At 59.6% G+C, this 11,679-nt stretch overlaps 3 protein-coding genes across 4 annotated transcripts in view; 2 read left to right on the top strand and 1 right to left on the bottom strand.

The window, feature by feature from the left end:
* Positions 1-495: 495 nt before the first annotated feature.
* On the top strand, positions 496-2,109 carry SCGB1C1 (secretoglobin family 1C member 1). The gene is made up of 3 exons (XM_032415111.1): positions 496-671; positions 1,302-1,501; positions 1,944-2,109. Exons 1-3 carry the CDS (start codon positions 617-619, stop codon positions 1,974-1,976), a joined length of 288 nt encoding a protein of 95 aa, XP_032271002.1. The 5' UTR covers positions 496-616; the 3' UTR covers positions 1,977-2,109.
* A 1,533-nt stretch (positions 2,110-3,642) lies between these two features.
* Positions 3,643-6,866, top strand: ODF3 (outer dense fiber of sperm tails 3). 2 transcript variants are annotated; one of them, XM_032413803.1, is made up of 6 exons: positions 3,643-3,751; positions 4,207-4,407; positions 4,830-4,931; positions 5,124-5,245; positions 6,028-6,168; positions 6,777-6,866. In XM_032413803.1, exons 1-6 carry the CDS (start codon positions 3,643-3,645, stop codon positions 6,864-6,866), a joined length of 765 nt encoding a protein of 254 aa, XP_032269694.1. The 2 variants fall into 2 exon arrangements, with proteins under 2 accessions (XP_032269694.1, XP_032269695.1); XM_032413804.1 differs by lacking the exon at positions 6,028-6,168.
* Positions 6,867-10,449: 3,583 nt separating this feature from the next.
* The window catches only part of BET1L (Bet1 golgi vesicular membrane trafficking protein like), a 2,139-nt gene continuing 909 nt past the window's right edge, over positions 10,450-11,679 (bottom strand). Inside the window, exons 2-4 of the mRNA XM_032415045.1 lie at positions 11,201-11,292; positions 10,865-10,921; positions 10,450-10,719 (exon numbers count right to left, since the gene is read on the bottom strand). Of these exons, the coding sequence (XP_032270936.1) occupies positions 10,552-10,719; positions 10,865-10,921; positions 11,201-11,292 (317 nt within the window). The 3' untranslated portion in view covers positions 10,450-10,551. The remainder of the gene's footprint in view (positions 10,720-10,864; positions 10,922-11,200; positions 11,293-11,679) is intronic.

The raw sequence follows: 11,679 nt of genomic DNA, 5'->3' as shown, positions 1-11,679 counted from the left end.
TGGCCCCTCCTCGCTTCCTGCAGGGGTGGGACAATTCCACCAGGCCCCAGGGGTGGCCTGGCTCCTGGCCCCTCAGTCTCTCTGAGGCCCACCTCCTCCCCCTGGACCCTTCTGTCCACTTTGGCCTCCTGCAGCACTGGGCCCATCTCCCACTACCCAGATCCACAGGCCCAGGAAGCCCCCACACCTGCCCCAGTGGAGACCCTCAGGCATGTTGAGCAGAGGGAGGATCCCCCCACAAAAGAAAGGCCTGAGCCCAACCCCAGAGCCTACCACTCTCAGCCACAAAGCAGGCATGGCCAGAGGCCAGTGGTGTCCTGGCCCCCACTGTTCTTCCCCACTGACCTCACATCTCACCCTCTCCCACGTCCACTCAACCCAAAACCATGTGCAGACCACCCCTCACACAGTGCCCCAAGCCTCTTGCTGCTTGCCCCCCCGCCTACCCCGGGAGCCTGGGGTGAGGACACACCCCTCACCCCCCACCCCCCACTGCCCAACCTATGCTTTCCCTGCCAAGGTCTTGAGGGCAGGTTGGCCCCGCCCCCAGGCCGGGTGCCACCTCTGAGGCATAAAGCCCGCCGGGGCAGCTCCTGAGGGACCTCTGCCATCTGCCATGAAGGGGAGCAGCACCCTCCTGCTGGGGGCCCTCACCCTGCTCTGCTCCTGCGGTGAGTCTCTGTGCTTCTCTCAGCAGGGTCCCTGTTTGGGGGATGGATGGGGACCTGGGGAGCTGAAAACCCAGGCACTAGGCCCCTCACAGTGATGGGCGGCAGCCGGTGAGGTGCCGACTGGCCTCCACCACAGAACACAGATGTGGGCAATGACCCTGACGCCCCCATCGACCCCAGTCCCCACCCAGCCCCACCCCCACCCAGCCCAGCCCCAACATCTCCCCAGCCCTAGCGTCGCCAAACCTGATGTCACCAACCCAGCCCAGCCTGAGCCCAACCCTCCAAGCCCCATGTCAGCCAACCTCGCATGGAGGGGAAATTCCAGCTTCTTTAGGGGTCTGACTCCTGCCCTAGAGATGCCAGGAAACCCAGAGTGGCGGGAGGGAGGGGGGTTACGGGTGACAGGAGGAGTCTGTGGGCAGGTAGTGTTGGGGGGTGTTAGGGAGGAAGATCTGGAGGAGGAGAGGCTGGGTAATCATCGTGCAGGCACGATGGGAGGTGAGGGGCAGGTGAGATGGGAGTTGATGCAGAAGGTCTGGATGCCGAGGCTGGAGTGCTGGGAAGTCCGGGGTCATGGGCTGGAATGTAATCCTCCTGTCCTGGTGTCATCCCGCTCCCACCACACAGGGCTGGCCACCGGGGAGGACAGCAGTGAGTTTTTCATGGAATTCCTGCAAACGCTGCTGGTGGGGTCCCCAGAGGAGCTATACGAGGGGCCCCTGGGCAAGTACAACGTCAATGCAGATGCCAAAGCAGCACTGACGGAGCTCAAGTCCTGCGTAGACGGCCTACAGCCCATGCACAAGGCGGAGCTGGTCAAGCTGCTGGTACTGTGGCTGGGGGGTGGGGGCACCCAATTCCCTAAATGCCTGCAGCCACAGCAGGACCCACGGCTCTGCCCTACTGGCCCTCCACCAAATGCCATGGCTCCTGATTATCCCCGCAATGCAGCCTACCACCCCTACAGACAGCCGACCTGCCGCAGTCAGCAGAAGTGGATATCCCAGACCTCACTCCCCACAGAGCACCCTTAGCCTCCCCTACACATACATACATGCATAGGAACACCTGCATACAAGTGCACGCACACATCCACGCAGGTGCACACACCACTTCCCCAGCTGTTAGGAGAGGACTGGCCGAAACGTGCTAGAGCCTACTGTCCCCCAGGGGCTGGCCTGGATCTGCCTGCCCAATGGAAATGGGGCTTTCTAGTTATTGGTCACCAAGGATAGGACCCCTCTGGGCCCACACCTGTCTGCCTTCCAGGTGCAAGTGCTGGGCAGTGAAGATGATGCCTAGCAGACCCCAGTCATGGCTCCAAGCAGCCACAGGACCAGCTACACAAGCAGCCATGGCCACGCCGCCCCATTACCACTTCCCCATGTGTGAATGTATCCTAAAACTGTTCAATCAATAAAGCCTCCTGCAGCTCCCGTTCTGGCTCCTCTCTCTCCCCACACTCAGGGCACAACTACACGCACATGGAGATTCACATACACAGAGTCGCATCCACAGAGCATGCACATAGAAGTAGCCCCACACAGAGGGCAGACCCACCAGATACCCATGTGGACGGAGCAAGACAGACAGGCAGGTGGGTGGACACAGGAAGGCCTGCAGAGGCAGTGGTGGGGCGCAGGAGCAGTGACTCAGAGCAGGCAGGGACAAAGTGCCCCAGGCAGAGGACATGGCCAACACTGGGAGGTCAGGCTGGGGGCGCTCTGCATCTGAAGGCTGTCATTCCGAGATAATAAATATACTCTATGGCACAGGTCCAGGGGTTGAAAGCAATCTCCCCAAAGTCACCCAAGAAAAGAGTCTACCTGGAAGAAATGCAGACCTGAGCCGTAGCCTCAAGAGGAACCTTGACAAAGTCAAGAAGAGAGTGCACCTGCTCTTGAGGACACCCATGCTCTGAGGGGTGGGCACAGCCAGCAGTGGCCCAGGAGGGAGAGCAGGGTCTGAGAAAGGTTCCACAGGAGAGCATCAGCTCCCCACCCCAACTCCCCAACCCTCACCTTGGATCCCAGGATCTCAACTGCTGGAGCCTTCCTGTGTCTCAGTTCCCCCAGATCAGTGGTCTTCACTGGGGGCAGGGCTGACTAGGTTTTTCTCTGCCCCTCACAACTTTCAGTCCCCCGCCACTCCAGTTCTGGGCCCCACGGCCTCCTTGTCCAGTACAGAACCTTGCTGTCCCTTTTCCTGCCCTCCGAGCCCCTGCCCCACCCATTGCAATGAGGAGCAGAGCAAAGTCCCGACCTGAACCATGCGTGGTGAGGGTGGGGGTTCCCTGGGCAGAGACCATTGTCTCCATCACACATAGTGATCTAGAACCTGCTGTCCCACAGAGCCACATTCTAGAGCTTGGGGGCTAGGGCCCCTCCCCAATTCTCCAAGCCCCCTGGGGAGAGGAGAGAGAGAGAGAGGCTTACCTCTCCATGCCCCTTTTTCGGGAACTCCCTGGCACTGAGGCCGGAGTGACGGGACCGCCTCTGAGGAGGCTTGGTCCATAGGTTGCTCTGAGCGCAGCTCCCGGACCAAAGAGGTGAGGGCCCCTCTGGAGCGGCCTGCTCCCCACCCCCCACCCCATGGCACAGTCTCAGCCAAGAAGTTTCCCACCTTTGCCCACCGCTCCTTGCCCAGTAGTGCCTAGGGTCCTCTGAGTAGGAGAAACCTGCCCAGAACCCCCTTAGAGCCAGGGAGGGGTGGTCTGTGAGGGCTGGAAGAGACAGCCCTTCTGGGCATGTACACGAGTGTCTGGAGCTCCTCCTCTTGGGGTTGGTGGGGGCAGAGCAAGCCCACTACTCCAAGCAGAAGTTCTGTAAGTCTGGGCCCCAGCTCAAGACCTCACTGAGGAGACTGTGGCCTGAAGTTCTGCCCATCAGTGGGGACAAAGCAGGGATGGGGTGAGGAGTTGGGTCTTCCCAGCACCTGGTCAACCTCCCATCCATGGACAGAGCCAGCCATGGCAGAGGAAGTATGGGTGGGCACCTGGAGGCCCCATCGCCCCCGGGGGCCCATCATGGCCCTCTACAGCAGCCCAGGACCCAAGTACCTGATTCCACCCACCACGGGTAAGTGCCTGGGAGCCTGGAATGGGGCTGGGGTGGGGATAGGAGCCAGGTCTGAGGTTGGCTTGGGATGGGCCTGGGGAGGTTTGGGGAGGGGGCCTGGTCTGAGCCTGGGGAGGACCTGGAGAGGGTCTGATGGGGGTCTGGGGAGGGCATGGGGCGGGCACTGAGGAGGCCTGAAGAGGGTCTGGGGGTACATGGGCTGGCCCTGGGGGGCCTGGGATGGGTCTGGGGAGAATTTGGGGGGATCTGGGGGAGTGCCTGGAATGAGGCTAGGGCAGGCCTGGGGAGAGTCTAGGGACAGTCTAGGAGGGGGTCTGAGGGGTGGGTGTGTGGGATAGGGCTGGGGAGGCTGAGGGCTCATCCCTGACTCCCAGCCCATGAACCCCTCTGGGGACAATAGGGTGGGGAGAAGGATGGTGTCTGGCTCCAGGATGCTCAGAGGCCCTGCCCCACAGGCTTTGTGAAGCACACACCCACCAAGCTGCGTGCACCAGCCTACAGTTTCCGGGGGGCCCCCATGCTCCTGGCAGAGAACTGCTCCCCAGGGCCCCGCTACAGTGTGAAGCCCAAGATACTGAGGACTGGCAAGGACCTCGGCCCCGCCTACTCCATCCTGGGGCGCTATCACACCAAGACCATCATGACCCCTGGCCCTGGTAAGTGACTCTGGCCCACCCGCAGCCCTGCCCAGCCCTGCTGATGGTTACTGCGTGTCCTGTCAAGGTACACAGGCGTCCTGGGCCTCCCATCCCTTCATTTTCCTCACAAGGGGCGCCATCAGGCCCAAAGCAGCCTTGGAGACCCTCAGGCCCGACTCTGACCTGAACTTTTCTTGGCCTGCGTCCCTGCACCAGGCCTACATCAGAGCCTGCCCTTCCTCCTCCAAAGCTGCACCTGTCCCCCCGATTCCTGCAGTCCCCGGACACCCCCTGACCAATCTCAGTTACCATCTGTATTGGGGTCTGGAAGCCCTGACCTGCAGTGTTGGGGGTTTTCCTTGACCCTCTGAGCAGGGCCAGCAGCCTGTCTGCATGGTCCTTTCCCTCCCAGCACACCCTCCACTCCTTTCCCGAGCCAGGTGACTACTTTCCAGAGAAATCTACCAAATACGTGTTTGACTCGGCACCCAGCCACTCCATTTCTGCCCGGACCAAGACCTTTCGAGTGGACAGCACCCCAGGTGTGCAGCAGCCCTGACAGCCACCATCCGACCGGGTTGGGGATCCTGACGTGGGCGGTGGGGGAGGTGGGGGAGACAGGGCAGCCCGATGGCTGCTCTCCTGGAAGTGGAAAGCCCCAGGGAAGGAGCCATCCGAGACTCTGGATGCAGGATTCTGTCCAGCCTGAGACTCAATGCCCATGCACCCCGCAGGCCCTGCCGCCTACATGTTGCCTGTGGTAATGGGGCCCCACACTGTCGGCAAGGCCTCCCAGCCCTCCTTCTCCATCAAGGGTCGCAGCAAGCTGGGCAGCTTCAGTGACGACCTGCACAAGGCAAGGGTCCCCCTGCCAGGGCGCAGCACTGTTCATCCCCCAGAGGTGGCCCGTCTGGCCCCTTCCCCCAGACCCCGGTGCCACCAGACTGAAGCCTGTCAGCTCTTCATCCTCTGGGTGCCTGCCACATGCCTGGGACCACCCTGCACCCCCCCCCCACACACACACACAAGGTTACAGTCTAGGGGTGAGGAGGGGCAGACAATGGACAAAGATGCAGACAGCAACAGTGCTGAGCAGGGAAGGGGCTTTATAGAATGCTGCGGGGAGGGCAAGGAGCAGCCTTTGATAAAGTGGCCTGCAGGAAGATGGGAAGAAGAAGAAAAGCTGTGAGATATTTGGGGGAGGAGGGTTCCAGCTGCAGAAATAGCCAGTGCAAAGGCCCTGAGGTGGGCACATGCCCGGGAGCTTGAGGAGCCTGGGGAGAATGCCAAGGTGGCGTCACAGCACCGCTGACCTTGTCCGCCCATCCCACCGCCATCAAGTCCCACAGGACAGAGTCCCAGCTGGAAAGGGGCCTCTCCAGCACACACCAAAGGGACAAGCCTGGGACTGGCACACACTGCGTGTCATTGCCAGAGCGAGGCTGCTGTAGAAGGACGATGTCCCGCACAGAGAAGGTCATCCCCACAGTGCGACTACTGTCTGGGGACAAAAGGGACCCCTGACACACAGACACACAGTGGCTCAAGCTTGAAATCCACTGCCCGATGCTGGCCCCCTATCCTTTGGAGTCACATGCCCTGACAGCTGAGGTTGTCTGAGCCTCTTTTGCCTCCTAGACCCCAGGTCCTGCAGCCTACCGCCAGACAGATGTGCAGGTGACGAAGTTCAAGGCTCCACAGTACACCATGGCAGCCCGGGTGGAGCCCCCAGGGGACAAGACCCTCAAGCCAGGACCAGGAGCCCACAGTCCTGAGAAGGTCTAGGAAGAGCAGGGCCCAGAGGGGTGGGGTGAGGGGTGGGGGGTTACAGTGAGGAGGGAGTGGGGATGGGGATGACATGGCCCAGAGGAGGTGGGGGTGGTCACGACCCAGTGGGGAAGGGTAGCAGGGGCACCACCCAGAGTGGGTGGGGGGGCACAGCCTGGGGAGCAGGGACCACAGGCCAGAGTGGTTGAGTTATTGGGGGCACATCCCAGGGAGGTGGGGTTGGCAGGGGCAGAGCCGGGGCGGGGGGCGGGCACAGGCCAGAGGAGTAGCTGGGGAGCAAGCCCAGAGTGGGTGTGGTAGGGAAGGGCCTGTGAGGGTCACAGTGGCCATGCACCCCTAGCATGCTAGGCATTCGTGGCACATCCATTGCCCCAGCTGGCAGGTTCTGCCTCCCCAGAAACCGGTGACAGTTAGTGTGTAGGGCACTCACCACACACGGGCCTGTGTCTAACCTGGCAGCGTGGTCTTGCTGCCTGTCAGCCTGGCCCAGCTTCAGGAGGCATGGGGAAGCCACTGTCAGCAGCTCTGGCCCCCGGGAGGGCAGAGCCCGTCGGGCAGGGCAGGGGTGCCAGCTCTTCTCACAGCCTCTCCTCTCCCAGGTGACAGTGACCAAGCCCTGCGCCCCCGTCGTCACATTTGGCATCAAACATTCCGACTACATGACACCCCTGGTGGTGGATGTAGAGTAGCCCTGGCCCCCACCCTACCCCGTCACCCAGAGCCTCTGCACATCATGCTTCCACAACAGATGCCCTGGGTCGTGGGCTCGGGACATCTCCACCAGCTGGGCTGTGGCCAGCCTGGCCCTGCAGGGCAGAGCATACTTGTTTGGACAGTTGTGGCCAGTTATTTTTTCTATGATGCTTTCCCATTTGCTAATCTCGTTTCCTGCTGTGCCCAGATATTTAATAAATCACAGATTGCATTAGTAATGAGTTTGTCTTGGCAGTAGAATCAAGCTTTCCCAGAAAGGGGCTCCTGCCTAGGTGGTTGGGTCCTATCCTGGTTTCCAGGGCCTGGGGTCTGAGCAGAGAGGGGGGTTTGGGACCCTTGGACACCCTGCCATGCCCGCCCTCCTAACTCCGCCTTGGGCCCTGCACTTCACATTCCGTTGTACACTCCAAAAATGGTCACACCAGCATCCGTCCCCTTCCATAGTCTTGTCCCTGTGACTGACTCTCCCCCATGAGGTCTGTGCCCCTCCCCTTGAATCTGCACTAGAACCTGTGACCACCCTCAGTAAGGTGATACTGCATGACCCCCGAGGCCAGGCCATACAACATACAAAGGAAACAGCTCCTTTGTGGAGCTAGACAACCCCGTCCCTTTGCTCATTCCAACACCAGCCACCATGGTGTGAGCCCAGCACCGGGTGAGGCCACATCAGCATCCAGGCAGGAAGCACAGCAGCACCAGCCGCAGGCAAGTGACCAAGCCTTCAGGTGTCAGCAGCCCCAGGCTCAGGTCTGCCAGCCAAGGCCCGTCCTAGGCAGGGGGCCGTCCCCACCATGCTGGTCTCGAACCACACCACACTGACCGTAACACATAAATTATTCTAATTGTGACTAAGTTTTTTAAGGTGATCTGTTAACAGCAAAGGCAACACAGGAAGCACAAGGACGTGGGCCAGGAAGGGGGCATCTGAGTAAGGCCAAAGACAGGCATTTCCAGAGGCTGCCTGGAGTCCACGGCCAGGCCTTGAAGAGTGGAGTGTGGATTTCACCTCAGCCCTGGGGAAAGGTTGCTGTGAAGCCCGCAGGGTGGGTGGCCCCGAGGGTCATCCCTGCGAGCCCACCAGCTGTAGCAGTACGAAGTACAGTATGGCCGCTGACCCTCACTCAGCTGGGACCACGAGGCTGTGTTCTGCGTGCCTCACGTCTATTCATTTAACCCTTAGGGGTGGTTACAGAAACTTGACAGAGACCACCTGCCGGGGGTGGGAGGGAGAAGTGAGGAAGGGTGCAGAGACGTGACAGAACCAGAGAGGGAAGGAAGTAGGGTCCAGAACACCAGCGTCCATGGCCAGTCTGGGGACCAGGGTCAGCTCCAGATGAAACCCTCAAGCACCCAAGAAAATGACGACACCAAAGATTGTTTACTTCGTCATGAAGCTGTTTATTCCAAATCTTTATTGTTAAATGCCTTGTTCTTGAATTGTGGGATAAAGCCTGGCAGCGTCTCCTCACTTGGCACAGGTCAGGTCCCCACGTCCTTTTTGTTTTAGTGGTTTCAGGGACCAACGTCAGCAAACCGCACTTACGCACAGGAGTAGGTACTGAGTGCCCGCGGCGGGGCAGGAGGAGGGCAAAGGCTCTGACAGGTCAGCAGCAGAGCTGCCATGCCCCCCATGGAATCCATCCCAGTGCAATGAGAAACAAAATGGTAAACCAGAAGGTTAACTAAAACCCAGACCCCAAAATAGCTGGAAGGGCCACAAAGAGCTATGAAGCGGAGGCGGGGAGGCAGAGATGGGGGCTTTAGGAGAGAACGTTGCGGCTTGAGGTCTCAGGGGGACAGCAGAAAGCACTCATCAAGACTACCCAAAACACAAAATCTAAACCAGCCTGCATCGAATCCGTAGTGTGGTGCAGCTCCCACAACTGAGCCATGTTCTCAGGAAGAGGTCAGCACCACAGGCCCAGGGGGGATGCAGGGTGTGGGTCCATCTGCAATGCCACCAGACGGAGACACTACACAGGTCTAGTAAGCTTGGTGACCAGTGGACATGCCCCTGTCGCAAGATTTAACATGAGATGGCTAACTCAAAGCCACAGTGCATGGGGACTGGGGAGGGAAGCAGGACCGTGGGGGCCTGAGAAGGAATGTCAAGGAGTCAGGGGAAACACCAAAGCCCCACAGACAGGGAGGCAGGTAAGCGGACCTCCCTGGATAAGAAACTAGCCTCTGGAGGGGTAGGGGCAAGTCAGAACAGAGCACTCAGAAGTAGGAAGGTAGGTTCCCCCTCCTCCAGGAGGCTGAGCAGCCCAGCAGATCCAATGCGAGAAGAGTGCTACAGTGACCATGTGAGGAGGGGCCGGGCCTGCTGGACAGACAAGGGACGCAGAGGGGAGAACAGGGAACAGCAGCAGTGCTGAAGGTGAGGTGACCAGAGTCGGAGACCGGAGCCGATGTGCGGTCAGTGTGTGTGAGTCACACCAGGGGCCTGCACAGCACACAGGGTGGGGCAGAGCCAACAGTCCTCTGGGAGGAAGCGGGAGTGACTGGGCTGGCAGAAGACAGGAACAAGGATGGGGAAGGACACAGCTGACGAACCGTTTCTTACACGTATTCATGCACAATGAGGGTGCCGACACCTCACCGTGGGTGAGAAGCCGCTGGCCCAGCTGGGCCTGTGCTTTGGTTTGTGTGAACATGGGGCTGGCCAAGTGGGCGGTGAGGGCCCAGGGAGAGGCGGGCACGGAGGGCAGTCTGCAGAGGCTGGGGATGAAGGGACGACTAAGAGTTCCCTTAGGAAGGGAATACTCACTGTTGAAGGGCCTCACATGGTGGAGGGGAAGCTGCCTGGTGACCCTCAGGAAGTGACCCATGGGTCCTATGAAGAGAGTCCTTGTAGGGAAGCCTCCTGTCTTGACCCACAGAAGGCGCCTCCCCAACACACATTCCGCCTAACTCTGAAACGCCAGATGGAACTGCTTCTAGAGGTCTGGTCTCCCAGAAATACATCTTTGGTGTTGGCTAGATCTTGAATCCTGAGAAAACAGGAGTTTCTGCTCCTGGATACAAGACTGTGAGATCCAAAAGGATCAGGGCCCAATGCCTCCAGCCAAGGTTGCAGTCCACTTCTTCATCCACAATACCCTGCCCTTCCCCGAGGGTCTGGAGGGCAGGCGAGGCTCATCTGCCCATACTCAGCAGCCCTAGCCAAGAGTAGCTGCAATCTCTGAGCTGAGGAGATGGTGCTCAAACTTCACAGCCAAACCCCCTTCCCATGTCAGCTCCAGGCACCTGGGGCATCAGACGTGGCCTTATCCAGAGACATGGATAGGGCAGAGCCTTGAGACGTCAGAGCCCCAAGGGACAAGGGAAGGGCTGCTGGCCACAGGTAGCCATGTCCAGGATTTCCAGAGGCTCTGCTCACACCTGGCTCTGCCAGAGCCTCTAGTACCCAGAGTAGCACAGGGCCTGGGCCTTGGTTTCCCCAAGGGAAAGAGACCCTTACACACATGGGACCAGCCAATATGAGCTCACTCGGTCAGAGGCAGCCATGAACGCCAGTCACAGAGGAAGAAAATTCCTAAGCCACGATCATCATTTCAAAGGAGTATTTTGCAGGTAGGTCCTCTGGAGCCTAGGACACCAGGCAGGGGAAGACCCTGGTTGCCCCAGGCCCCACAGAAGTCAGCTCCTAGTGGCTCATGTCCTTGCCCTTGACAGGAGATAGGAGAGAATGAAGAAGGCCACGATCAGGCCCACGGCCATACCACAAAGAAGCTTCCGGTTGTCTCGCCCAGACCTCGCCATTGTGGAAAAGCGCTTCACGCTCCCCGTGAGCAGGCCTGTCATGCTTGTGAAATCCGAGTCCTGAGGGAGGAATCCCAGCAAGGTCACACAGGGGCAGCACCTCCACGACTGCCACGCAGGTGCCACAAGCAACACCGGGGGCCTGCACAACAGGCAGCGTGGGGCAGAGCTGACCGCGATGCCCGCGCACACTGCAGACCCTTACCATGCTGTCCAGGTACCGGTTCTGGTCTTCTGCGTCCCTATCGATGTCCAGGGCCAGCTGGTCAGGACACAGAGGGGGCAAGGTCAAGCCAGAGAAGACACACTGGATGGCACTTGACCCCCCAGGAGACCAGAAGACCCTGCCAACAACTCTGCCAGGCATAGTGCCACCAGCAGAGATCAGGAGATCCAGGTGTCACCTGGGCCTCACACACGAGTGCTGCCATGGATGAGACAGGGAAGATGGGAACAACCTGAAACCCTTCCCAGCCTCTACCCTCCCTCTGGTCCCCACTCCAGAGTGCCAGGTAGAGATGAAGGGAGGACCACCACTGACCGATTTGAGCCTGGTGACCTTGGAAGCCAAGCTGTCGGCCATCCGCTTATTCTCCCGGTCTAGAATCTCCTCCACAGCGGCGGGGCTCTGAGCTGTGAGAAGGGAGAGTCTGAGGGGGTGCATCTACCTGTGAGCACTGCCCTTGATCCCTGCACATCAGCCCTTTGTGGCCTCAGGGCTCTCACTCCAATTCTATCCGGACAAGCTGGAAGTCTCAGGGGACTGGGCTCACGTCTGCTAAGCAGGTCCAACCCTAAGCCAGGGTCAGCCGCATGGACTTCACACATGACAGGCAGCCTGTGTGAGCACTTGCCATGTGAGCACCTGTCCTGTGAACATACCCCAGCCAGAATGGACAGGCACCCCAAAGGGTTCAGTCCTACCAGCACTTTCTGATATTGTGATAGAACCTGTACGATCCCTCCACAGATGTCATCAGGATACATGGGACCTGTCCTCAGAAAAACAATTAATTCTGG

This window comes from Phoca vitulina, unplaced genomic scaffold, assembly GCF_004348235.1.
Source record: "Phoca vitulina isolate PV1807 unplaced genomic scaffold, GSC_HSeal_1.0 scaffold16, whole genome shotgun sequence".
NCBI lineage: Eukaryota > Metazoa > Chordata > Mammalia > Carnivora > Phocidae > Phoca > Phoca vitulina.
The sequence above is the reverse complement of the archived record's forward strand: the minus strand, read 5'-3'. Positions and strand labels throughout refer to the sequence as shown.

Coding starts and splice junctions, on each gene's coding strand:
- SCGB1C1 (XM_032415111.1), top strand. CDS start 617: ATGAAGGGGAGCAGCACCCTCCTGCTGGGGGCCCTCACCCTGCTCTGC. Junction 672..1,301: donor CACCCTGCTCTGCTCCTGCG/GTGAGTCTCTGT, acceptor CCCACCACACAG/GGCTGGCCACCGGGGAGGAC. Junction 1,502..1,943: donor CGGAGCTGGTCAAGCTGCTG/GTACTGTGGCTG, acceptor TCTGCCTTCCAG/GTGCAAGTGCTGGGCAGTGA.
- ODF3 (XM_032413803.1), top strand. CDS start 3,643: ATGGCAGAGGAAGTATGGGTGGGCACCTGGAGGCCCCATCGCCCCCGG. Junction 4,932..5,123: donor TCGAGTGGACAGCACCCCAG/GTGTGCAGCAGC, acceptor TGCACCCCGCAG/GCCCTGCCGCCTACATGTTG. Junction 5,246..6,027: donor TCAGTGACGACCTGCACAAG/GCAAGGGTCCCC, acceptor TTTGCCTCCTAG/ACCCCAGGTCCTGCAGCCTA.